Source organism: Phodopus roborovskii, unplaced genomic scaffold (assembly GCF_943737965.1).
Source record: "Phodopus roborovskii unplaced genomic scaffold, PHOROB, whole genome shotgun sequence".
NCBI lineage: Eukaryota > Metazoa > Chordata > Mammalia > Rodentia > Cricetidae > Phodopus > Phodopus roborovskii.
Genome location: NW_026125052.1, coordinates 32,349,588 through 32,373,997, shown reverse-complemented (window position 1 = coordinate 32,373,997; position 24,410 = coordinate 32,349,588). Strand labels below are relative to the sequence as shown.

The 24,410-nt window shown below is 49.9% G+C and overlaps 1 protein-coding gene across 1 annotated transcript in view; it reads left to right on the top strand.

Moving 5' to 3' along the window:
* Rbfox3 (RNA binding fox-1 homolog 3) overlaps positions 1–24,410 on the top strand; it is a 393,089-nt gene that overhangs the window by 204,202 nt on the left and 164,477 nt on the right. The window contains exon 2 of the mRNA XM_051183097.1: positions 13,492–13,596. Within this exon, the coding sequence (XP_051039054.1) occupies positions 13,492–13,596 (105 nt within the window). The remainder of the gene's footprint in view (positions 1–13,491; positions 13,597–24,410) is intronic.

Genomic DNA, 24,410 nt, shown 5'->3' with positions numbered 1-24,410 from the left:
CCATCTTTGAGGCCAAGATTTATTAGATATTATAGTTACATCTGCCCCTGTGTCAAGTAACCCGTCAAACAGTCTATTATTCATCTTAACTATCAATCTAGGCCTTAGACTATTTATAGAGGTTTGCCAAAATATACATTTTTTTATTTCCTTCTGTCATGTTTGATTCAACTAGTTTGTCATCCAGAGCGGTATGAGTTTTTATAATAGGCACAGAATTTTCTAATTGTCCTGTGGGAGATTGTCTTCCACTGTGACTGGGAATGTTCAGACCACCTGTGATGTGGGGCCTTTGAGAGGCCCCCCCCAAGGAGTTTCCCGATGGTAAAGGGTTTCCTTGCTTGTCTATGGTCGATCTACCCTCATTTGTCCAGTGTCTGCCTTTTCCACACCTTCTACATAACCCAGGAGGCTGAGGCCTTCTGTTTGATTCATTCCTGCGAGTGTTATTTCTAGGGAAGCTTTGCCTACAATTTCTTTTAGATGTCCTATCTTACCACAGTTATAACATCTGACATGTTGGTATCTCCTCAAAACTTTGGAGGTGGCTTCTCCTACCCAAGCTTCTAAGTCACCATAGTAAAGAACTCTGTTATCTTGATGTCTTCTCTGACCTTTAGATATGGCTTCTCCTACCCATGTTTCAGTCTTACTGTCATTATACTCAATGTTGCCTGTATATAGGATCCATTCATCCAAGGGTGCTGATCGCATTTTTAAAGACCAAAGCACCTGTTTGCATTGAGGATTCGCATTCTCATAAGCTAAAGATTCTATGAGTATTCGCCTAGAATCTATGTCTGCTACCTCTAATTGTACTGCCCTAGATAATCTTTCTAGAAAGATACTAAAACGTTCTCTAGGTCCTTGCCTTATCTTGGTATAGGATTCTATCATCTCTCCTAATTCATGAACCTTATCCCAAGCATTCAGAGCTGCTGTACTGCATAGAGACAAGATATGTTCATCATAGTCAGCTTGGGTTTCTGGGTCAGCATAAAGACCCTCATCAAGAATTTTATCTTGGGGAGCTTTATAACCTTTCTTTAAGCCCTGAAGTTCAAGGCTCTCTCCATAAAGCCCTCCATTCTAATTGAGAGGAGTTTTCAAGGACAGCTGATATTAATTGATCCCAATCCTTAGGGGTTACCTTGTTATTCCTTGCCCATGATTCTACTAATTTCTTCACATAAGGTGAGTGCAGGCCATAAGAGACTACTGCTTCCTTTATACCTTTTAAATCTTTCATACGTATTGGTTCCCACTGATATGCAATGACACCTTTTGGGTGTTTTTTGTTGCTGGTTTTTCATTAATAGATACAGGGAAATCTCCCCTGACCCTAAATGGTGTGGAAAATTTTAAGTCTTTTTCATGCCCTGTTACCTGTAGTTCTTCTTCTGGTGTATCAGACTGAAGGTCTTCTAAAGCCTGAAATCTATTCACCATTGTTTCTTTGAGTGTCTGAACTTCTTGAATCAAATAACTTTCTAGAGACTTCATTGCATCAGTCAGTTTCTTACTTTCTCCAACTACAAATGATTCCATGTTTTTAATCTTCTCATCTTTAGATATTATCTGAAATGGCATGTAAACTGCCTTCCAGAAACAATGTTCTATCTGCTAGCTTGCCATTATCCTCAGACATGGAAGAGATTCTATCATCTAGTCTTTCTATCTGATGTTCCAGTTTTTTAAACTTATTAGTCGCTTCCTCCGACCAGGAATGAGCTGTTTCTGCTAGCGTGTTAATGCATTGCATTATTTCTGTTCTGGTTATTGAGGTATCTGACATGAAACAAATTCTGTTTTCTATTTGGTCATTTTTATGTTCCACAGTTTGTATTCTACCTGTCAGCTCTCCAATGCCATCTTCAATATTCTGAACCTTTCTTTCTATACTTTCTATGCTTTGAATTCTATCATTTTCAATGTTTCAAATCCTTGTTACTAAGTCTCCTATGGTTTGTACAAGTTCCTTATTGCTTGCTGTAATCTCAAACCATTTCTTTAAGAATATCATGTTAATGATGAAACCTATTGCTATTACAAAATAAAAGTACATATTGGTCCAGTCATAATTTTCTTCTGCTAAAATCCCTTCTACATATGAAGTAAAATAATTCCTAAAGTCCTGCATTGTAAAATTATCTGCCTTAGTTATGGAACAATTGATCTCAGATATTATATCAGCTTAAATTGCAAAGGATGTTATAATTACCTTAGGTGTAATTCTGCTGTCCTGGAACTTTGATGCTTTTAGTTGTAGATCTCAGCTTGTGATAGTTACGCTTGGAGGTGTACCACCAAATAGCGTCCAGCCACAGAGGACCCCTCTGATCCCGGTTCTGCCTGGAAGTGTACCGCCAAATATCATCCAGCAGCAGAAGATCCTTCTGATCCCAGTCCCTGTAGAATAGCTCTTAACAAACTATGTTTTATTAGACAAATGAGTAAAAGGAGCCTTGTGGAATTGCTGGGACCGCAGGGCTACCCGCAGGAAACGCACAAGCAGGGCGGGCGCCAAGCGGCTCTGTGCGAATTCAAAGTGCAGTGCGGAAATGGGCGAAAAATGAGAAGCAGTGAGTGCCTTCTCAGGGCTGCTGTGGCGGCAAAGGAGATGTAAGGAAGAGGCAAATGTCCCAAAGCTGTGGTGAGTCCACCTGGTTAGACAAGGGACCCTGTCCGTTGGGGATGGTGGGGGAGGGAAGGGGAGCGGCGTCTGCAGCCTGGGTGAAACCCAGGTCCCGTGGAAATCCCAATCCCGCTTCTGACACCAGATATTGCAGTTAAATAAGGATCAGGATAAACAAATAGGCTGAATAGATGTTTATTCAGGGAGAAATAACTTACAACCTACACAGATGAACACCAGCAAGCTCCACTGGATGCTCTCCTGTCCGAGTCCCACCAGCAAGAGAGCTTTCCAGGTTCTTCCTCCGACCTCCGACCTCCTTCCACAGGTCACTTCCGCCCCTGGCTCCACCCCCAATGGGCGTGGTCAGTGACACAGAAGGAGGCAAACTATCTCACTACATCCCAGAGCAGAGCACACATATACACATGCATCCATCCCAGATGAATTCTTGTGCCATGCACAAGCTGCTGCATGGTGGCATTGTGGCATGGTGGGTTCTGAGAGGCTAGAGGAAGGGATGTTGCTCCCTGCAGTGACCAAAGCCCTCCCCCAAGGCTTCTCCTTTTAGGGTTTCTACAGACTGGTGAGCAGCTTCCTCCTCCTCCTTCCGTCGCTCTCCAGGAGAGAGAGGAGGTGGCAGTCCCTTTTGACATAGAGTAGATGCGAAATATAGACCTGCCCCACCATGTGGCTTCAGCCAGGGCAAAGCCCCCTGAGAGGAGCTTGAGGGGAACAGATGAGTGTCCGCTGCCTCTACTTTTACACAGGCTGATCCACCTGTCCCACCGCTGATTCGGCCCCAAATAAAAGCACATGGAGACATATTAATTATAAAACTGTTGGCTTTTACTGGATAGCTCTGTCTTAATCATTAACCCATTTTCATTAGTCTGTGCACTGCCACAAGGCTGTGGCTTGCCCGTAATCCGGCACGTTACCCCCTCGGCATCACGGCATTGCTCCTTGGTGGCTTTTCCTATGCCTCCTCTTTCGTAGCCTTTCCTTGGTCTCTGGTAGCCCACCTATCCTTCCTGCCGGGCCAATGGCCAGACAGTGTTTTATTCATCAACCAATAAGAGAAGCACACATGCAGAAGGACGTCCCCTGTCATTGGTGGCTGAGTATCAACCTTGAGACTCCTTCTCGCTGTAGGATGCAGTATGGCCTACACAGGGGACCCAAGATTCTCCAGGCAGATCCCCAGTTCTTCAGTCACCGCCCTGAGCCTGGCTCACCCTGTGTCTCAGCTTCTTTCCTGTTGCTGTGATAAATACGACCAAGACAGTTTATGAAAGAAAATGTTAACTTGGGCTTGAAGTTCCAGAGGGTCAGAGCCCATGACGGTGGAGTGGAGCCTGATGGCCAGAGCACACACCCCAGCTGCAAGCAGGAGGCAGACAACACACTTGAAATGGTGGGAATCTTGACATCTCAAAGCCCATTCTGAATGACATACCTCCTCCAGCAAGGCCATACCTCCTAAGCCTCCCCAAACAGCCACCAGCTGGAGCCGACCACTGTTGAGGGTTGCTGGGGGGGAGCAGCTCTACGTGGGGGGGGGCTTGTACCGTCTGACTCAGTGCCTGGAAATGCCCTTCCAACACTGGCAGCATGGTCTCCATGAGGACCACAGCCATCCAATCCAGTGCCACACCTACTGGGCCTACGTAGCTACTCTTGGTCCCCGTTCTTTGTGGGGTACCCTCCACCACCCCATCTCCCTAACCCAACAGGGCCTTCCTGGCCCCTTCTAGTGATGCCTTCTCTTTCGGGGCTCTGCCATCGTTCTTTGCAACTTGTCATAAAAATTTATTTTTTTACCCTACAGAGGCAGGCAACATAGACAGCAGCTCAGAGGGCAGCCGGGTCCCCTGAAGCTCGCGGTCCCCTATCTATGGTGCTCTCTGTAACCTGCAGATATGAGCAGCAATGTCCACACTGTTCTGTCCCCCTCTCTATCCCCTTCCCCCCTCCGTCTCACCTCTCCCCTCCCTCACTCCCAGCACACTGGCTGTGTTGGTGATCATGCTTGGCCCATGGCTTTAATGGGAACCATCATGCCTGTGCTCTGTAGAGAAGCTGACCACAGATGTTTATTCTCTGAGGTGCTTTTCTATACCTGATAACCTCAGAGTGGGTGTGGGCTGGGCAGGACCTGGCAGAGGTACAGGAGCTCTTCCCTGAGACTTTCTGATCACGTGGCAATGTACTCATGCTCACATTATGGAGCTGGTGTCTCTTATGGAGAAGACACACACTAGGAGGCTCCAAGCCCCACCCCACCCCCCCACACACCGAAATTGTAGATGGAAGCATGCCATTCAAAAACCCAAGGCATCCACATCTTCAGGCTCTGTCATGTCATGGAACACAATAGAGCTTGAAGCTGGCCTGCGTTTCTGGCTCACAAGGGCTATGTATGCATCACATTCTTGGACAGTATTTGGTGGTAGTGGGTAGTGTTGGCCCAGGGTCTCCTCTCCTAGAACCCTGTATGTGATCTCCCCAAAACTGTAGCCCAACTACCCCAGAATTCATCTTGGCCTTCTCACAGAACAAACTTGAGTCTCTTGTGTGGAGTTGGTGGCTGCCTGGAAGGTAGAAGGCATCGTTTGTCCATTTCTCAGTAATGCATGACTTAGGCTATAGTTGTGAGACCCTGGCTGGATCCCTGATACTTTCCTATGAGAAGTAGGCTTCTGCTCTGAGCCTTTTTGAGGCAGGTGCACGGGCAGGGACAACACGCAGCAGAGGTCACAGCCACAGGTCATGCTACACTAGGTCCAGGGCTCTCCTGGCCACCCTGTAGAGATCCAGGGAAGGACTTTTCCTGGTAGTAAGATTGTTCAAACATGGGAAAGGTCTGCCAAGGGAAGGAGAGTGTGGAGAGCTTCTGGGCAGTGTTAGAAATAACACCAACTCTCCTAATGGAAGCCAGATAGCAGGGGATCGCACCAGTGAGGGCACCTCCCATCCATCCTGAGAACAGGGAAAGCCGGAGCCCTATTAAATCCTGACCTCTGGCCATGAGTGCCCAGGGAGGGGCTGGCCTTTCCTGTCCAAGGGGTCCCACGGTTTCTCCAAAAGGGGTGCTGCTTTATAATCAGTGATCAGGAGCTAGCCCACCACAGCACCTGGAAAGTCCATTGCCTCTCAGGGCCACAAGTTCCCCCAATGGTCTGGCAGGACACAGGACATTACCAGCCATCCCAGCCTACCTTGGGGTCCTTGGGCTTGACAGGGTCCTTAGGCTAAGCAGAAGTAGTGGATCCAAGAGCTGTATTTGCGTGTACATGTGCATACGTGTGTGCATGCGTATGCATATTTGTGTGTACATACATATATTTGTTAGGTATAGGCGGGAGGTGTCCATGTGTATATGTGTGTGCATGTGTTTGCATGCTTGTATAACGTATGCATGTATATAAATTTATATGCATGTGTGCGCGTGCATGTGTGTATTTGGGGGTATGTTTATACACATATGTCTGTACGTGTATATATGTGTGTGTACTTGGGCCATCCCTCCTTAGGCTGACCAAGAGGACCTCGCTGAGCAGGGTCCCATCTCAACCACCATCTTCCCATTTCCTTCCTCCTCTGCCCCGTCTGTCTCTCTGCACACATTTTACCTCATAGCCTTCTGCTCCTCTTCTCCTCTGCCAAGGATGGCAGAGCCCAAGCCCCTTTCTGCTTTGGTGACATTGTGTGACTTTTCTTCCTTTCTGGCTCATATATGTCAAAACTTTGTGTTAGGGAAGAAAAAAGCAGGGGGAGTCATGTGGGAAGTAGGTCACCTGGAAACCAACAACCTGCCTGTAATTAAATCTGCGCTCTCCCTGGCAGAAGCTGAATCCAGTGGGTGGCTCCTCTCCCCTGCTCCCACCCCACCCCTTCCCTTCTTACACGGCCAGGTTCCAAACTGCAACCCTTCATACGAAACCTCCCAGTGGAAGCTCATTAGGCAAACAATGGAAACATCCCACATCGGGGTGCATGCCATCTCTCAACTCTCATGGAGAGAGGCGGCTGAGCACAGAGGCCCTGATTACAAACCTAGAATGGAGTGTTTGCTGTTTTCCTTTAGTGGGGCTCCCCGGCTCACGCCCTCAGCAGTTCTGCGTCCTGGATTTTAACAGTTGATTAGCAGCCTCCTCTGTGTTGGAGTTTTGATGATCCACGCTGGCCCGCATCTTACTGCCATGACCCAGGCTCCTTCTTGGCCGCTGGTTAAGCAAATAGCACCTGAAGCCTCGGGATCGTTGGGCTTGGAATGTGTTTATTCCACTCAGGGCGTGAATTGGGCTCCAGCTAACAGTGCAGAGACAGATCGAGGAGAACTCATAAACTTACCAGCAGCAGGCAGGCAGCCCTGCAGATGGGCTGGCTAACGACCCTGCTGAAGGTTTTATCCCAATCCCCGAGACAATTGTTTTAGAAAGAGGGATTTTAAAAAAAATAGACATTTCTAGAAAAAGGCAAAGTGCTAAGCTTAACTTGTATTCCTAGAAAAATCTTCACAGCGGTAATGGTGGAAGGTGAGAGAGTTGACATGTGACATGCTTGCGGACTCGTTCACGGTCAGAGCTGGGTCTGCCCGCAGGCTATTATAAGCTTCTGACTGCCAAGAAGCTGGCCCCAGGGATAAGGAGACTTACCCAGCTTCATCAAAGAGTGCCATTCTAACTGTGTGGCAAGCACCTCCTGCATCTGCTGGTTCCCTAGGAGCAGCTACTTAATTAAGGGGAGCTGAAGGTTAAGGTTTCTCAGAGTGCAGGAAAGCGCAAGGGCTACCTGTCTGTGCCACAGCTTAGGACTTGGCGTAGCCATGGAGCCATCCCAGCAACCCTAATGGCAGAGTCTTCACCTGATGTCTCAGAATCTTAACTCTGTGGTTCAAAGGGTCTGAGCCAAGTGCAGTGGGCAGAGTGCTGAATGAATGACGACTTCCTTCTAGTCCTTTCTGTTTGCAAAATGCTTCTGAATTTGATGCATTGGGTCTGGTTGGGAAAGTGTGAAGACTTTGGAATACTGCAGGCCTGGTCTGCAGTTTAAGCCAGGCTACATGTCTGAGTGATGACCTAGTGACTATGGGGTCACATGGGGAGGGCTCAGTGAGCCCAGGGGAAGAGCCCTGTCCCTAGTGAGTCCTTGGGAAGTGTTAGCTCTTTTCTTTAAGATGTGTGAGTTCATGCTGTCATGTGTGTGTGTGTGTGTGTGTTCGTATATACAAATATATGTGTGTATGCATATATGTGTATGTATATATTAATATAAGTGTGTACCAAATATGTGCGTATATATACATGTATGTATACATTAGTATAAGTGTGTACCAAACACTGACTGATATATAACTTAAAACTATTGTTTTTGTTTATCTAAAATTTCCCAGTTAGCTGAGTATCTGACCGTTTTACTGCTAAATTGTTGCACTAAGGCCTATCGTTTTACTTCTAGAGCTAAATCAAACACAGATGTACAGAGGCCCGGGGTGGGTGTCCTGTGAGAAACATCCCAGCTTCCTGGCCCAGCTTCCCCAGTCTGTGGTTTGACCTCATAGCTAAATCCTCCTTTCTTTCTAATGTTGGGAAGCCCTGTGGTGGCACCGAGCAGACCCCTGAGCTGCCCACATGATCCCAGGCTGCAAACTTGGCTCAGGGTCCATTCTGGCAACCCATCCATGGCTCCAATTGCTCACTGACCTGCAGTCTCTAGAAACTGTCTTTTGGACTCAGGGTCACATTTGATCTTCCCAAAGCCAGGTGTGATGACACACACCTGTGATACCAACCCTTAGCAAACCACAGTGGTAAGACATGTCAATCAATCAATCAATCAATCAATCAATCAGCCAACCAACCAACCAATCAATCAATGGTTGACCAGAGAAGTTAAGGCATCTGCTGCCAAGCCTAGTGCCCGAGTTCAATTTCTGGGACCTACATGATAGAAGGAGGAAGCTGACTCCTGCAAGTTGTCCTCTGACCTCCACACTCAGCCACGGCCCATGGATGCCCCCGTCCATGACACTTGATAAATGCAACAAAGGCATTTAAAACAAGCAAACATTTGGTCTTCCTTAAACAGTACCCCATAGCGTTTCTAGTCATTGCTCCTAGACACAACCGATCCTTCTGCCCCCAAGATCCTTTCCTGGCCCTTCAGCCGCTGCTCTCCTCAGAATAACCTCCCTTCCCTTATCTATTCAGTCCCATCCGACCCCCTCCCATTTTTACTTGGCAAATTACGCCCTGGTGTCCCCTGCCTGCTCAGTGGGTGCTGTCAGGCCCAGTCAGGTTCAGGAGCCAGCAGCAGGGGCAAAGACACTTGCAAAGAGGAACTAATAGGAAATGAAATAGCTTTTCTCCTCCGAAGACCCCTCCCTGCTCTGCCTGTAGACCCACCCCTTGCGGCGTGAATTGTTTCCAATCCAATCTCGTGTTTATTGAAGTTCCCTCCAGGGTAAGCTCGAGAGACGTCTCCCCCAGCCTCGTGTAGAGTGGCCTTATTTACCAGAATCCCCTCGGCGAGCCATTTAAGTGTCTCCATTAACATTTCCTGCGTCTTGCTCATTGCAAGCATAGGCCCTGGGAGACCTCCAGGGTGGCGGCACAGCGGCGGCCTGCAGGAACGCGGGGCTGATTTTAATTGGTTTGAAACTGCCGCTGTCGACCACAGAGGGGTCCCTTTCCTTGAGTAATGACCTGGAATTTGATCACGAGGCTTTTGTGAGTTTGTAACACTGGAAGTGTAGCTGTGTGAGATCAAAGCAAGAGCTGGCCATGCGTGCGTGTGTGAGGCTGTATGTGGCTCACGCCAAACCCATCGGTAAAAGTCCCAGCTGGTTTGAGGTGCAGTCAGGAGGGGGCGCTACTGAGCAAGTTCCCAGCTGCAGCCTGTCGTCTTCCTAGACTTGATTGTGTGAGGGCAGTCCTGCAGGAGCTGCTGGAGCCGCAATGCTCTCCAAGGAGCCTCTTGTGGCAGGTCACTCACTGCTCATGCTTTCCACCCATGCACGTGGAGTGGAGTCACTTTGTAAGGGTAATGGTGTTTCTCCTGAACTTGAGGACCTCCTGCTTGACAAATTCTCCTACCAGGAAGATGGCAGGGAGGCCCGGGCTCCTGGAAACCGGGATGGTCTTAGTATAGAGATCGTCATAGGTAGAGGTCTTCTTGGGTAGACGTCACCTGATTCCACTGGTTGCTTGGCTGTCAAACCACCAGCCAGACCCTAAGCTCCTTTCTTTTTTATTTACTTATTTATTTATTTGAACGACAGGATCTCTCTGTGTAGCTCTGGCTAGCCTAGAGCTTGGCATGTAGACTAGGCTGGCCTCAAGCTCACAGAGATCTGCCTGCCTCTGCCTCCTGAGTTCTATCAGGAATACTACCACCTCTCCTCTACTGAGGTTCCGCGTGCATGAAACTTCACACTTCTGGGAAGTGTCATCTCCTGAGGATGGACAAGGGTGACACCTTCCCCACAAAGGCTCAAAATATAACTACGCAGTTGTCAAAAAAAAATTGAGGGAGATTCAATAATTAAGACGAAAACATCAGAAATGTGTGTCTTCTCCCTCCTGTAATCCACAGTGGTTAACATGGTGCTGTCCAGCCCTGATTCCTTTCCTTGCAGGGGTGGGGAGATGTCATGGAAGGGTTTCTCTGCACAGCCCACACTGGCCTTTACCTGTTGACTCTGTCTCTGGATGACCTTACAGGGACGGGCCACCATGCTCAGTTTACTGCGTCATAAGGACTCAGAAAGGGGGAATCCCAGATAGACTTCAGTCTCCTCCGAGCACAGCCAGCTTCACCCCTCCCCACAACCAGGGACAGCTCTGAGCATCCATTTGGTGTCTGTTTATTTTTGTTCCTTGGGGAAGAAAGGGGAAAACAGAAAAAGAAAGAAAATCCTCCCTAGGTCTGGAAAAATGGCTCCGTGGCAATGAGCTTGCAGGATGCATGTGAGATCCAGAGTTAGAACCACCAGAACTCATTTAAAAATTAAGGTAAAAACCGGGTTGGGGCAGTGGCGTGGGCTTATAATCCTAGCACTGGGAGGTGGAAACAGGAGGGCTCCTAGGGGCCACTGTCCAGTTATCCTTGATGAATCAGCCAGCTCCAGGTTCAGGGAGAGACCCTGACTCAAACAATAGTGTGAAGACCCATAGAGGAAGGTTCTAGTGTTCACCACTGGCATGCATGAGGGAGTGCACACACATATGTGTGTGTACATATGCTCACATAGGTGTCATACACACACACACACACACACACACACACACACACGAGAAAGAGAGAAAGAGACAGAGAGAGAGAGAGAAAGAGAGAGAGAGAGAGAGAGAACTATTCCCCCACACAAATGATAGCGGACCTGGTTGTGTCCTTTTTAAGGCCACTCATACAATGCCTGCCTTTCAGTTTTTGCACCATGGCTGTTTTGGAGAGTGACCACGAGACTCTAGGTGCTTGGCACCTGTGCACCAGGCAGTGAGTGACAGGGCTCAGAATGCACCGGCTGCTACCCTCCAAGACTGTGGACCAACCAGTGCACATCTCTGCCTTGTTCTGCCCTCACTGACGCTGGACTGCTGTCAGCCATTCCCACATTTGTGCATCCAGGAACAAGGAGGGCATCCTGCTTGGGGGGGGCTATGACCTGATTTCTGCTATTTCATCTGTTTAGGGGAGACTTAGTGGTCCTGCCTGATCCTGGGGACACTTGGTGTGACTTCCCTGTCACTCCTGAAAGCAGCCTGTCCCAGGACAACATTTAAGATAATACATTTAGTAATCCCGGCACGTGGCAGTTGAGGGCAGGGAGATCACAAGTTCAGAGTTATTGTTGGCTGCATAACAAGTTCAAAGCCAGCCTGGGACACAAGAGACCCTGACTTTAAAAGAAAAGAAAAGGAAAGAAAAAAAAAAAAAAAGCAAACTACACATTCACACACTTCGGGAATTTCCTGTCAGGCTGTCAGGCTGGGTTACCTGTGGCCCCCTTGCAAGTCTCTGTGGTTGAATGAGGTGTCGCTTAGAAGCTGTGACTTCTCACTACCCTCCAAGATGACTATCTGGGCTCCCTGCTCGGCTTATCAAGAACAATCCACAGAGAGGAGCCGGGCTTCTCTTTCTGTGGACTCCACATCTTCGGGTTCAACCAACCACAGATGGAAATATTTGGGAAAAGTCATTGCTCCTGCTGTGAGTGTGCACAGACCTTTCCTTTCTTTCTGGTCCCTAAACAATGTAGAGCTCAGCTACCTACAAGCACCAGCTTCAGTCTGTGGGGGCTGGGAGATGGCTCTGTGGGGGAGCACTGGCTATGTAGTGTGAGGACCTGGATTCGGGTCTCCAGCACCCACGTAAAAGCTGGATGTGGGGTGCATGCCTGTAAGCCCAGTGCCAGAAGAGGCAGATGAGATCCCGGCGATTCACTGTGCAGCTCATCTAGCCAAATGCAGAAAGGCTCCGGGCTCGGTAAGAGGCCTCATCTCAAGCAGTAAAGTGGGAAGCGATGGAAGACCCCCTCTGTCACTCCAGCTCTATGTGTGCACTCTTAGGAGAGTGACTCCACATACATCACACACGTGCACACCTCTGCACACAATGGATGAGCAGATATGCCAATGTAACCTTATTTTAAGTAAATAAATAGAGTATAGGGGAGAGGGTAAGCAAGATGACTCAGTGACTAAGGGGCTTGCCACCAAGCGTCACCAAGCCCAGTAACTTGAGTCTGGTTCCCAAGACCTCATTATGGAAAGGAGAGAACCGGCCCCCACAGATTGTCCTCTGACTTCGACGTGTAGGTTGTGGCGCGCACATCCATGTCTGCACCCACATGTAATAAATTAATTAATTAACTAATTAATAAATAAATAAATAAAATGTAATGGAAATTGACATCTACGAACAGGCTCCATGCTAGGATCACACCACTGTATCTTGGGCTCTCGAGCATCTTCAAACTCTGATACCCATGAAACCCTAGAGTCAATCCCCCACCAAGATACCGGGGCACCTGGCTCTGCATGTGACTGCCCAGTAGCTCCTGGGTCTGGGAGGATGGGCAGGGTTTGTTGCCAAGGGGTTTTGGTGCGCTCAGGGACTTGAGACCAAGCCCTCCTTTCCAGAAAGAGGAGCCACTACCACAGCAGCTTTGCTGGGAGGCTAAGATCCCCACCCAGTCCCTTTGCAGCTCACGGTAGGAGTCCCTGTTCTGGACCAGTGATGCGGACAGCAGAACTGCAGACCTGGCTCCCCGTGGTTCATGGTGGTTAGCATTCCACATCCTCATACAGCAGGAAGAGATAGGACCTCACCTGCTCTGCCCGTCCCCCTCTTAGCCCTCGGGCTCTGTCTATTCCCCCACATCCAGACAAGACAACACTGATCACATCCCTGGGTTGGCTCCACCTGGGGCCTGCTGAGAGTATTGGGATGAGGATCCAGGGTGGGGTGATGGAGTGATGAATGACTGAGTAAAACCATGCTGCATGAAACCCTACATTAAAGATCTGTGGCCGGGCCTGGGCCTGGCAGGTTTCTGTTTCTGAACACACCTGGCCTGATACTACACACTAACCAAAACCTTGCAGTCAGAAGGATCCTCTCCTCACCCTGCTCCCCACCCCTGACAGCCGGTGTGGCCATGTAAGAATAGTCCAGAAGTAGGAAAAGGCGCCCTGGGGAGTTGGCTACAGCAATGGGGCCAGCACCAGCAGAAGAAGCAACTGCATCCTGTGATATTTCTAATCAAGAGCACAGGGCGATATGCATCTGATGTCTCCCAGATATGAGGGGACTGAAAATGATTCTGTCTCTTGTTTTCTTTTCAAATGCAGCGTGAAGTCAGAAGCACCGAGGGGAATCTGCCAGCCTTCCCCGGAGCTGGCCCACAGGCCTCTTCGGCGGGAACCTGTCCTAGGAGTGGCCCATTCTGCAAACAGGTGTGTGATACTTTCTACTCTGCCATTTCTGATTCTCAGTGGTCAAGGGATGTGAGAATAGGGGTCAACGGAGGGGAGTCATGCTCTGCCTAAAGGAGTGTTCGTTTGTACTGTTCCAACAGTGTGAATCCTGCCCCCAACCCCTGTGCTGCTCACCTGTCCTTACCCCTCCCCTCACTAAAATGCAAATCAGTGTGTACATAATAGATAATTAATAGACTGATCAGCCAGCAAGGGAGGTAAGTAGATAAATAATTTTAATTATCCTTGGGCTGCTCATAAATTCCCTCACTGCCTTTTTATTAAACTCTGTTTACAAGAGTCATTTATACTCCATGTCACTGTGCCAAAGCCTCCTCCTCTCTGGCTCCCTCCAGGTCTGACCTAGGGTGGGACCCCACTGTGTGACTGCAGGCTCTGCTTCTAGTAGGGTCTGGGTCCCAGCATGGGTGGTAGAAAGCTTTGCCCAAGTGGCCAGGCTAGACGGCAGGAGGGCCCAGGAGTTCCAGCCCTCGCTCCCCAATGTGGCTGGGCCAACTGGGAACCTTGGTTACTCTTGGCACCTGTGCTGTGGCTGTGAACTCATCCTTCTCCCCAGGGATGCCCTTGGCCTATGAATAGCCCTGGCTGAGGTTTCCTAGGTATTCTGAATGCCAGGAGAGAAAGCAGCTTAATAAACAGAAAGCAAAGCTCCTGTAGGGGATCAGGGCCAGACTCTCCCAGGCTGCCCAAGAGGTGTGGCTGATTGGAAACCAGGCCATTCCTCCTCCACGCCAGATACCCTAGCCCTGGTTAGTGGATTGTGGGATCCATGGTGGCGAATGTGTGCCAGGTTTCCATGGAGCTGAGTGTCAAGGAGGTGCTGGAGGGAGGCTGGCTCCGGTGGGGACATCCTTATGTGCCAGTACCTTGAGGAGGGACATCTTTCCTTGGGAGTCTTCCTCATTGGAGTCTCCTCATCAGTATGCAGGGAAATGCTTAGGGAGGACCTGGGTGGCCCTAGCAAGGGCTTGCTCTGGTCCTGTCCTCCTCCTATGGTCAGGGTAACTTGGATTGTGTTGATGACTATGGATAATAGTGAGGGGACAGCAGAGGGCCAGAAGCTGAGCAGGGACCAGGGGAACACTCTCTGAACTCAGGCATCCTCGGGGGCTGCTCTGTTTCCATAAGTTCTCATGCCCAGCCAAGAGTCAAGAACTCGGAATGTGTGTGTCTGTCCAAGGTGCTGTACGTAGAGCGAAGGCTGCCCCGGCTGAGTGTTATCCCTTCACGTCCATGCTTTAGCCAAGGGAATGCTTTGCAATGTGCTGATGCTGGTGTTGCAGGCATACGTGTTCTCCCTGCACTCAGCAAGGTCTTGGTTTCCCTGCTCACGGCTGACAGAGCAGGGTTCTCACCTGGGTACCCCGGGCCCAGCGCCTCTATCCATGTTGGGAGACACTGTGTAGAGCATGAAGCAGTGTCACTCAGATCCTTCCTAGAGTTTGCTCCTGGAAATTAAGCCAGGCTGTAGATGCTGTTGCTCTGATCAAACGAGCTCTGGCTGAGCACTTGTAGGGTGCTTCTTGGTGGTGAAATCCAGATGTCTTCCAGCTGCTGGCCTACACAGCTGCTGCCCAGGGCTGAGCGAACCCCGGCTGTGGCAGATTGGAGGGCTTCTGCGGCAGATTGGAGCAGGATGGTTAGCTGGGCTGTGCACTCCCTACCAATTGCTCTTGACTCCTTGGAGGGAGGCTGTTTGCCCCGGGCAGAGGGAATGCAAGCTGAGCAAATGGAAAGGCCTTTTAAGTTCCACTCGGTAGAACTAAAGTCTGAAAAATGGCTCATCAGAGGTTCCCTGCCCTTTTAAGAGTTTGTTTAGCTCAGAGCTTTGCAGTCTGCCCTGGGCCTTGCCTAGCCCACACAGGCTTGAGTGGGAAGGCGGCAGGACCAGGGAAAGGAGAAAGAGCTCATGGGAGGCACTTGAACACCCCTTCCTATGTTAAGGATCATGCTGCCTGGCTACCAAGCCCACCTTAGTTGTGTTCAGTGTGGATCAAACCTCTTGGGAGGTGTGTGACTCCAGCCATTCCTTGGAGAGCAGCAGCAGAATTCAGGTTCCTGAAACCCTAACGGAGCCCCTCTGGGCAGCAATTAATTACTGGCCTTTCTCGTTCCGTTATGAATGGTCTTAGCATCTTCTCTGTGCCTCTGTCTTGTGGAGCTGTGTGGGTGACAATGGGAAAACAAAAGAAAGAAAAGCTCAGAGTGTGCCCCGGGTACCACACCCCATGACAGCTAGGATGACCCATCTTCTCCAGGTCTAGATTCTCCATCCCAACACAAACTGACAAGAGCTGGCACCAGCTTCTGCCTCATACATCTGAGCCACCAGGACTGTCGTTAAGAAGGGGTGGAAACTAATTGATGAGACTCAGCTGGAATGATGCTCCCTGCCCTTCCCTGGAGGGACCACTGCTTCCCCCTCCCCAGGATTGAGAGCAGAACTGTGCTGAGCTGTGCCCTGTGTCCCTTGACCAAGGGCTCTGGAAACTATGCTAGGGCAGCTCGAGGTCCCACCCACAGGCGTGGTAGCAAGTTTAACTCTCACATGGACATGGGTAGGGGCATTCCTGTTCCAAAATGTGGTTCCCACTGTAGGCAACTTCCCTAGTTGTCACCGAGTATCCTCAGCACTCCAAGAACTGTAAAGTGTAACCAGGAGTGGCTGGGCCTTCAATGTGTATCCCTCATTCCCTCCTTCTGATGACCTTAAGCCAGCATCCCTGAGTTCAGAGGTCTGGAGACCTTGGAGAGGATTGCAATCTTTTTTTTTTTCTGATTATTCTTTTTCTGTTATTTATGCCTGCCTCTGCCTCCTGAGCACTGGGTTTGGAGGCATCATGTCCATGCCCAGCCTCTTTTTATTTTTATTTTATTTTTAAAAATAATTTATTTAAATCATTTTATGTGCATTGGTGTGAAGGTGTCGGATCTCCTGTTATTGGAGTTACAGAGAGCTGTGAGCTGCCATGTGGGTGTTGAGAATTGAATCCAGGTCCTCTGGAAGAGCAGCCAGTGCTCATAACCACTGAGCCATATCTCCAGCCCCAACCTCTTTTTATTTTAAGCTTTAAGACTTACGTTTATTATTTTAAGTAAATGTGTGTCTGTGGATCTGTGTGTAGTTAAGTGCTTGCACATGGGTTCATGTGTCTGCAGAGACCCAGAGCTGGGGGTGTAGGTGGTCGTGTGCCTACATGGTTGATGGGAACAGACCCTGGGTCTTCTGCAAGAGCGGTACATGCACTTAAGTGCTGAACCATCTCTTTAGCTGGAAGGAAACTATTTCTGTGGAACAAAGTTAATGCTTCATGTGTCTTCATCACAACACAAGAAGAGAAATAACTGAGCTTCTTCCTGGGGAATGTTGACAAGTGAAGTAAGCTGTCACACCCACTCTTGTGACCCAGGCATTTTCTCCCCTCCCCAGCTCTTGAGACGCTCAGAGAGCAGATCCCTGCCCCTGTGTCTGTGTCTCCTCAAGGTTCTACAGCTCTTTGATGACCTCTTCTGTTATTCTGTTGCACGGAAGTGCCATCTTGTAGCCAATCCTTCCAGACCTGTTCTGAAGTACACTGTCAGCAGGCCTTAGACACTGACCCGTCTCCAAGTTCTATGCCACATTTTAAAAACTAGAAGATGCATTTCTTCAAACCGGAATTAGGAGGTGATTGTTCACTTTAGAAGGAGTCCTCAGATATATTTTTCAAGTCCTTTGAAAAGTAGTCTCCCCCAAGGTATTAAAGCTTACAAATTGTATGAATTCCCCACTCCCATGCCCACTGTGGAGAGAGCAGCTTTACCCACCTCCACAGCCTTCCCCTCCCTCCATGGAGGTTTTCACCACATACAGATGCTTTTGTGGGATGTCTTTGTACACATTAACATGCGTGCATATGATCAGGAATGCACACATGTGCAAGCATGGATTTACACATAAGTACACATGCACAACACTTGCCCACATGCTTATACTCTCAGACACACATGTGCACACGCATGGGCCTATACACACAGCTACATACAATCACTTGCATGCAGCCGCAGACATACATATGTGCACACAGGTACCCACATCCAGTGTTCAGCAACATGTCCCCATCATCAGCTGAAAGGTGATGTTAATTGAATTTTTTTCTTAATCACATCTGTGTATCAGGCATTCTGCTCCTAGCAACCATTCCTAGGGAATGAGCAGTCATTTCTTCCTCAGAGATAAAGGGAAATAGATTTTGTTGAGGTTGCTGGGCTGGTCAGTGGCCCCAGCCCATGTGACTTATTATTTAATGAGAAAAACAGGAACCCCTCAGAAGAGACCATTGACTGGTACACCCAAGCCGGAAGCTTAGTGTTTGCTGGCTTTGTACTTTGGTGGTGCATAGCTGTTATTGTATACAAAGGGACACCATCAGCTCCTTCTGAGGGCATCTGCCCCACAAGGCCAGCTGAAAGCCCTGAGGGTACAAACTAAGGGAAATTGGGAACACAGTCCCTGGAGAACGACATTCGCTTTCCTGAGTGAAGCTTCAGTTCATGCTTGTGTAACCGTACCCCCTGCAGACGACAGCAGCCAGGTTTCTGATGTGTTTACACCCAGTTTGGGGTATTTGTGTTTTAAGCATAGTTTGCTGAATTGAAATTCATAAGGCATAGATGCGAACCTCCCATTCCGTGCAGGTCGGTACGGCCGGCGTGTTTACGCCACTGGAGCCTGCCGTTCAGGAGCATGGCAAATTGGTCCTCAGTGTCTCCTCGTTTTAAAGTGGCCCTCCGTGTCACCAGCCCTTTCCCCTCTCTTGCTGTACCGTTTGCAAGTAGGAGTGGCCCCCATAGCATGGTGGTGGGGAGGCATTTCTTCCTTCCTTCACACACTAGCCCCTGAGGGGTGCTGGGACCACCGAAGACAAACTGAGCGGATGCTGGTGAAAGAGCAGGTACCGGCTCACCTGGCCTCGGTTTCTCATCCGTAACCCGGAATGCTGGCGCCTTTCTGGAAGGCTGCCGTCTGTTGCCCAATCTGGGGAACCCAGAGCTTAGACAAGCTTTTTGGGTTTTGTTTTTACCTGTGGCCAACTCCGCACAGCATGACACACTCGCCTTATCATGCTGCTACCTCCTATGTCCACCTTCGTTCAGAACCGTTGCGTTCCCAGCCTGACTTGGTGACTCTTCTGCCGCTGAGAGCCTAGCTTCTCCATAATCTCCTAGAAGTGTAATCAGCTAGTGTGAGCGGCGTGTCTCCCTTTAGTGGTGGGTAATATTCCATTAGAATAGTGGCAGTGGCTTAGGGTAGCTATCAGTGCGGCCCAATACAACACCACGAACTTACTTAGAACATTGAGATCTTTTTAGCACACGTATGTGGCATGTGTATACGTGTGAAAGCTCTCAGGCTTCTAAGCATATGGATGTAGTAGCACATACATGTGGATGCAAGTGTACGCACGTGTGTGCAGCCCCAGGGCTGGCTCTGGGAGTCATCCTCATCACTCCTCCGTCTGTTATGTGCCGTCTCTCCCTGAACCCAGAGCTGACCAATGAGGCCAATTTAACAAGACAGCTTGCTCCAGAGCAACTTAATGATAGCTAAACCACCACATTCGGTGTGGCCAGTCATGCCAGCGTGTAGGTGTAAACATTATAAATAACGTCATGTTGCAGTGTCACACAAAATCAGCATATGTATGCTCTCACGGTCCTCGGGCAACAGGTTGCACATCCCTGGTTTATGTCTACACCCGCTGATGGATTCGACCCCTCCTACACACACGTGTGCACACGCACGTGCGCGCGCGCACACACATGCACATACACACGCACACACCTGTGAAGACAAGGGCTGCCAGGCATAGAGCATAATTATTCTTTCATCTGGACTTGCTGAAAGCTGCTGATCTTGAAATGTGTTCTCCCTGGAGGCACACGGCTGTTTTCCCTACTCTTGTACCAAGCAGGTCCCCACCAACTGGCCCGTGGACGCCCGTGATGGACAGGGCCAGTCTCGTGGGGTCGCTGAGCTGGTAGCTGTCAGTCTTGCTGTCTCTCCCCAGAGCCTAGGAACAGTGTCCTGGAGACCCAAAGAACTGACCACAGCAGGCACACAGTCATTGTGGCGACAGTGGCCTTTGAGGGAGGCACTGTCTCCTACTCAGCTTAGACAGAGCCCAGCTACTCAGGCCCTGTCCTCTGCGTCCAGGGCTGGCTGTGCCTCCTCACTCTCTCAGCTTGCCATGCACACGGGGTGGGGGGGAGGCTCTCCCTCCTCCTCCAGGGTGACTGAGTTTATCTCATTGCTATGAAGAAAGGAAAGCCACATTTGTTAGAAACCAGGCCTGCGGATCAGCGAAGTGACTTATGTCCTCTCCTTGGAGTGTGTTTTCCTTTCTCATTCTCCCCAGCTCTGCTGGGCTCTTGCTGCTCCCCCAGAGCAGCATCCAGCCAACTGGGGACTGTATCCATATCTTACACTGCCTTAACAGAGTGCTCCGGCCTGGGCGGTTCAAGCAGCAGGCATTTATTTTCTCCGTTTCTCAGGCTCGGGGCTCAAGATGGAACTATCAGCAGGGCTGGCTCCCTCTGAGGCTGGATAAATAAAAATCTGTGTGCAGTCTTGAAGTGGCTGCTGAGTAGATATTGAGAGTGAGCTGCAGTGTCTCTTCTTGTCATCTCTCTGTGTGCTCACGTGGCTGGCCGTCAGTGTGTGTCCGGGCTTTGATAGCTTCTCATGGCAGTGGGTCAGGCCTACTCTCCCTGACCTCATTTCAACTCAGCCACCTACTTAAAGACTCTCTTCTCCAAATGCAGTCCTTCTCTGGAGTCCTGGTATCAGGGCTGGCCCACGGCTGTGACAGCTCTGGCAACCTGTGCACACATAGCTGGGCCTCCTTGCAGACTGCCTTGGACATGCACCACGTGTAACTTTTGACATTGTGTCCCCTCTCACCCCAGCCCTGTGTTCCTGAGTTCCACTGTGTCTGCTGCCCTGGAGTTTGGTAGTGTCTGTATCCAAAGACAGGTCTCAGGTTGCAGACGGCCTCTCCCTCATCTGTGAGCTCCCAGTCAGCCTGAAGCTTCAACAGGACCCAGGATGGCAGTGTGGCCCTGTTCCACGAACACTCCCCATTCTGGGGGGGGGGTTGACACGACAACCAAGTGAAGGCAGAACTTTCTTAGCGCCTTGCTGAGGGAAACGCTGGTGTTGACCACTGATTTCTGTGTGCTCTGTGTCTTACCTACGAAGCCCTTGTGAGCAAGAAGTATCTCACCCTCAGACGTTTAAGCCACAGGAACCCCTCCCCCAGTCTGCTCCCTTGCCTGGCACACACTAGCAACGTGCGTTCCTGGCCCCCAAAAACACAGACGCTGAACTTGACTCAAGCCCATCCATCTCTGTCTACAGTTGGTACCCAATATGCTGCCCCGTTGTTGGTTTCCTATTCTCCGGCGCATTGTGGCTTCACCACCCAGCTCCCAAATACATTCACATAGGCATGTTGCTTCTTGTGAGCACACAGCGTGCCATCTGTGTGTGGAGGTGGCGGGGCATTGTCTGATGGATGACTTCCAGAGTCATTTTCATTGTCCTGGAATTGCACAGTAGGAATAGGGGCCTTTTGTGTTGAGTTTCCTGACTTTCCACTGTGTGCATGAGCACACCTGGAAGTCACACACACACACACACACACACACACACACACACAGAAGCCTCAAGAGCAAGCACTGACATCACCCCACTTTCCCGGGCACATGCTTCATTTCCCGGCTCAGACTGGCTGCTGCTTTCTGCTTTGACCATCTGTACAGAAGACAACAGCCTTTTCTGGTGCAGACCAATTTTATTGTTTTGTTTTCCAAGACAGGGTTTCTCTGTGTAACCCTGGCTGCCTTGGTGTAGACCAGGCTGGCCTAGAACTCAGAGACCCACCTTTCTCTGCTTCCAGAGTGCTGGGGTTAAAGGCATGCGCCACCACTGACCAGTGCAGATCCTTTTCTAAAGAACAGACAGAGTTACACGGGAGTCTGGGTCACCCTGTCTGCTCCTACAGAGGTTTGGCTTCTGGGCAGCCCCCCAGGTTCTAGGGGCTGGTCTATGTGGCTAGTTGTTTGATTGTAAAATAAGAGACTCATAGCTGGCCTCATATTCCCACAGTGGATAATTTCTGTCCTGTCCTGTGGCTGCCCTACTCTGTGACTCTGCCCAGCCTGGCTTCAGAGCCCTGGGATTTCTGGGGTGATGAGGAAGGTCCCAGTGATGCTGTGGAGATGGTTCTAGGGGCCCACCTCACCAAGGAGCAGCCTCCACACAGGGATCAACCAGCTTTGGAGCCCCCTGCTGTGACCCCATCCCTCCAGTCCCAGCTGCTGGGGCAGAGGCAGGAGACTTGGGGGAAAGGTGCGGGAACGTGGGAATGTTGAGACAGACAGACAGACAGACAGAGCATGACACTGGCCAGGATGAGGAGGGAAACAGAAACAGTTGTTGGGGCAGAAGGGAGGAAGAGAAAAGGAACAAAGAAGGGGGGGACGGGAAGGCAGGGGGTAGAGGAGGAAGGGAAGAAGGAGAGATGAAGGGGGAGGGTCGAGTCTCCCACTGGGCTCGTTCTGAGAGCCTGGCCCTGTCCTTGTGGGAAAGGGGTGCGGGCAGACTGAGGGCTCCTCCTCGGAAGCCAGTGGACTCCTTGCACGTTCCTGGCAAACTTACACAAGCCACTTTTACATGTATGTACCCCATAAAGCCTGCCTAAGAGTATCGCAGTGTGGTATATGGTGTGTTATTACATAATGATACTGTGCCCAGACCAAATGACAACACTGAAGTCAGACTCTCTCTCTCTCTCACTCACTCTCTCTCTCTCTCTCTCTCTGTGTGTGTGTGTGTGTGTGTGTGTGTGTTTGGATGTTAAAATATTAATATGTTGCTGATGACAGGTTATTTTTCTAGAAAGTTTGTTTGTATTTTCTTTTTTGAGTCCGTGGGCCTAAGAGCACCATAAATTCAAAACTGTGAAATGTGCCACGTCAGCAGTCTGCGAAATGACTTGAGATTAAATGCAACAAAAAAATCTCTAATTTTTCTTGATTCTGCCTCTGCCCTCTGCCCTCCTCCTCCCAGCTCCCCCCCCCCCAAACTGTAACTGCAAGCAGAGGAATGCACTACTAAGGAGAACATGACAATCTTTTCAGTATATCTCATTAATCATGTATTACTTACAAGCAGTCCCTTTTCTATACTGTACCAACAACCTGTCCTCAATTGCAGCAGGCTGCAAGGAGGTGCCATGTGTCCTCAGAGCTGTGTTCAATCAGAAACTTAGCTCCATCTCTCTGTAGGATAGACAGATGGCTGCAGGAGGCCGGAACTCAATAGGCTAGGAACTATATGTGGTATGGTAAGAATATCTGAACACTCCAGGGGAAATGAAATGAAAGCGGCACATTCTAGGCAAGTCAACGCCTGACTTGACACACAGGGACCCTGCAGTATGCAGTTTGCTTCCTGTCACTGCCTCTTCCCAGCTGCCCACCCAGGATGCCCTCCCTCCCCTGAGCTGGACTCACGGACTCAGTGGGAACTGGCTCTCACCCAGCATGCACAGAGAGCCCAGGGCCCCGGTGTCTTGCCTCCCTCTCCCCTCCAGGCCATGCATTCCCATTTTCCTCCTGCCGTCCCCACCAAACAAATCTTGATTTAAGAAATCAGACCTGACAGCTATATCTGTTCCTTAGCATGCTCCAATTGCCAGGATCTGGGAAAATCTGCTGCGGGCGGGCGGGATGGCCTCCAAATGCATTTCCATGTGGTGGATTTAGCGAGGACACGCATGTCAGCACTCAGCTGCGTCCTGCATGGTTCATGGGCTCTGGCTACTGCCACCAGATAAAGCTGCAGCCTCTGGGTAGGTCCCCAAATATAAGCACATCCCATGGTGGACAGACTTAACTAAGGAAGTTATAGGTAGGGTGGGCAGCAAAGAATTCAAACAAGGGACAGTCAGGGTTGGGACTGAATGAAGCCATCTTGGTTAGCTGAGTTGGGGGGTGGGGCACTGGTGTATGCACACAGAAGCAGGCAGAGGATGTGTGGCTCTGTCCGGGGTCCTGAACCCTTGCTCTTCCCATGCTGCCCCTGCTTCTGGGAAGGAATAGGAAGGCAGGGTACGCCAGCCTGGCTCTTCTGACCATAGGCGGCTTCCAGGTGCTCACAGAGGGACAGGTGGAGCGTATGCATGTGCTCCCGATGTGGAGGCCAGGCAGATGGCTATTTGAGACTGTGTCCTTGCCTCTCAGGTCCCAGTGGGTCTGTGCCAGCCAAAGTCTCTCCCTGTAGCCACAGCTGGGCTGAGACCCAAACTAGGACTGCCTGGTAGCCCCTCAGTCTCTGGCTCTTTAATGATCTGTAACATTCTATTGCTATGAGGTAGCAATTCCCTTGACTGCAACACCACCCTGCAAAGCAATACATTGACTGAACAGAAGAACAACTTGGTGTGAGCCACCCCCACAGAAGGGACTTGAGTTCCCCTGTATGAAACCAGTCTTCCCCCCTCCCACTTTCCCTCCGTTCAGCTGATGAAGCCTGTCTGACCAGCATAACTTTAAGTGGCTTTGGAAGATTGTGGAATGTGGAATAAGAATGGGTGTTGACAGTGTGCTCTTCTAAATGAAACCACGCTCCCTGTTCCCCAATCTCCAGTGTTCCTGCCAAGGGTGTATGGAAAGCCGAGGCACAGCCTCCAGGGAAGGCTTGCATTCAATACCAACTCCCCAAAGAA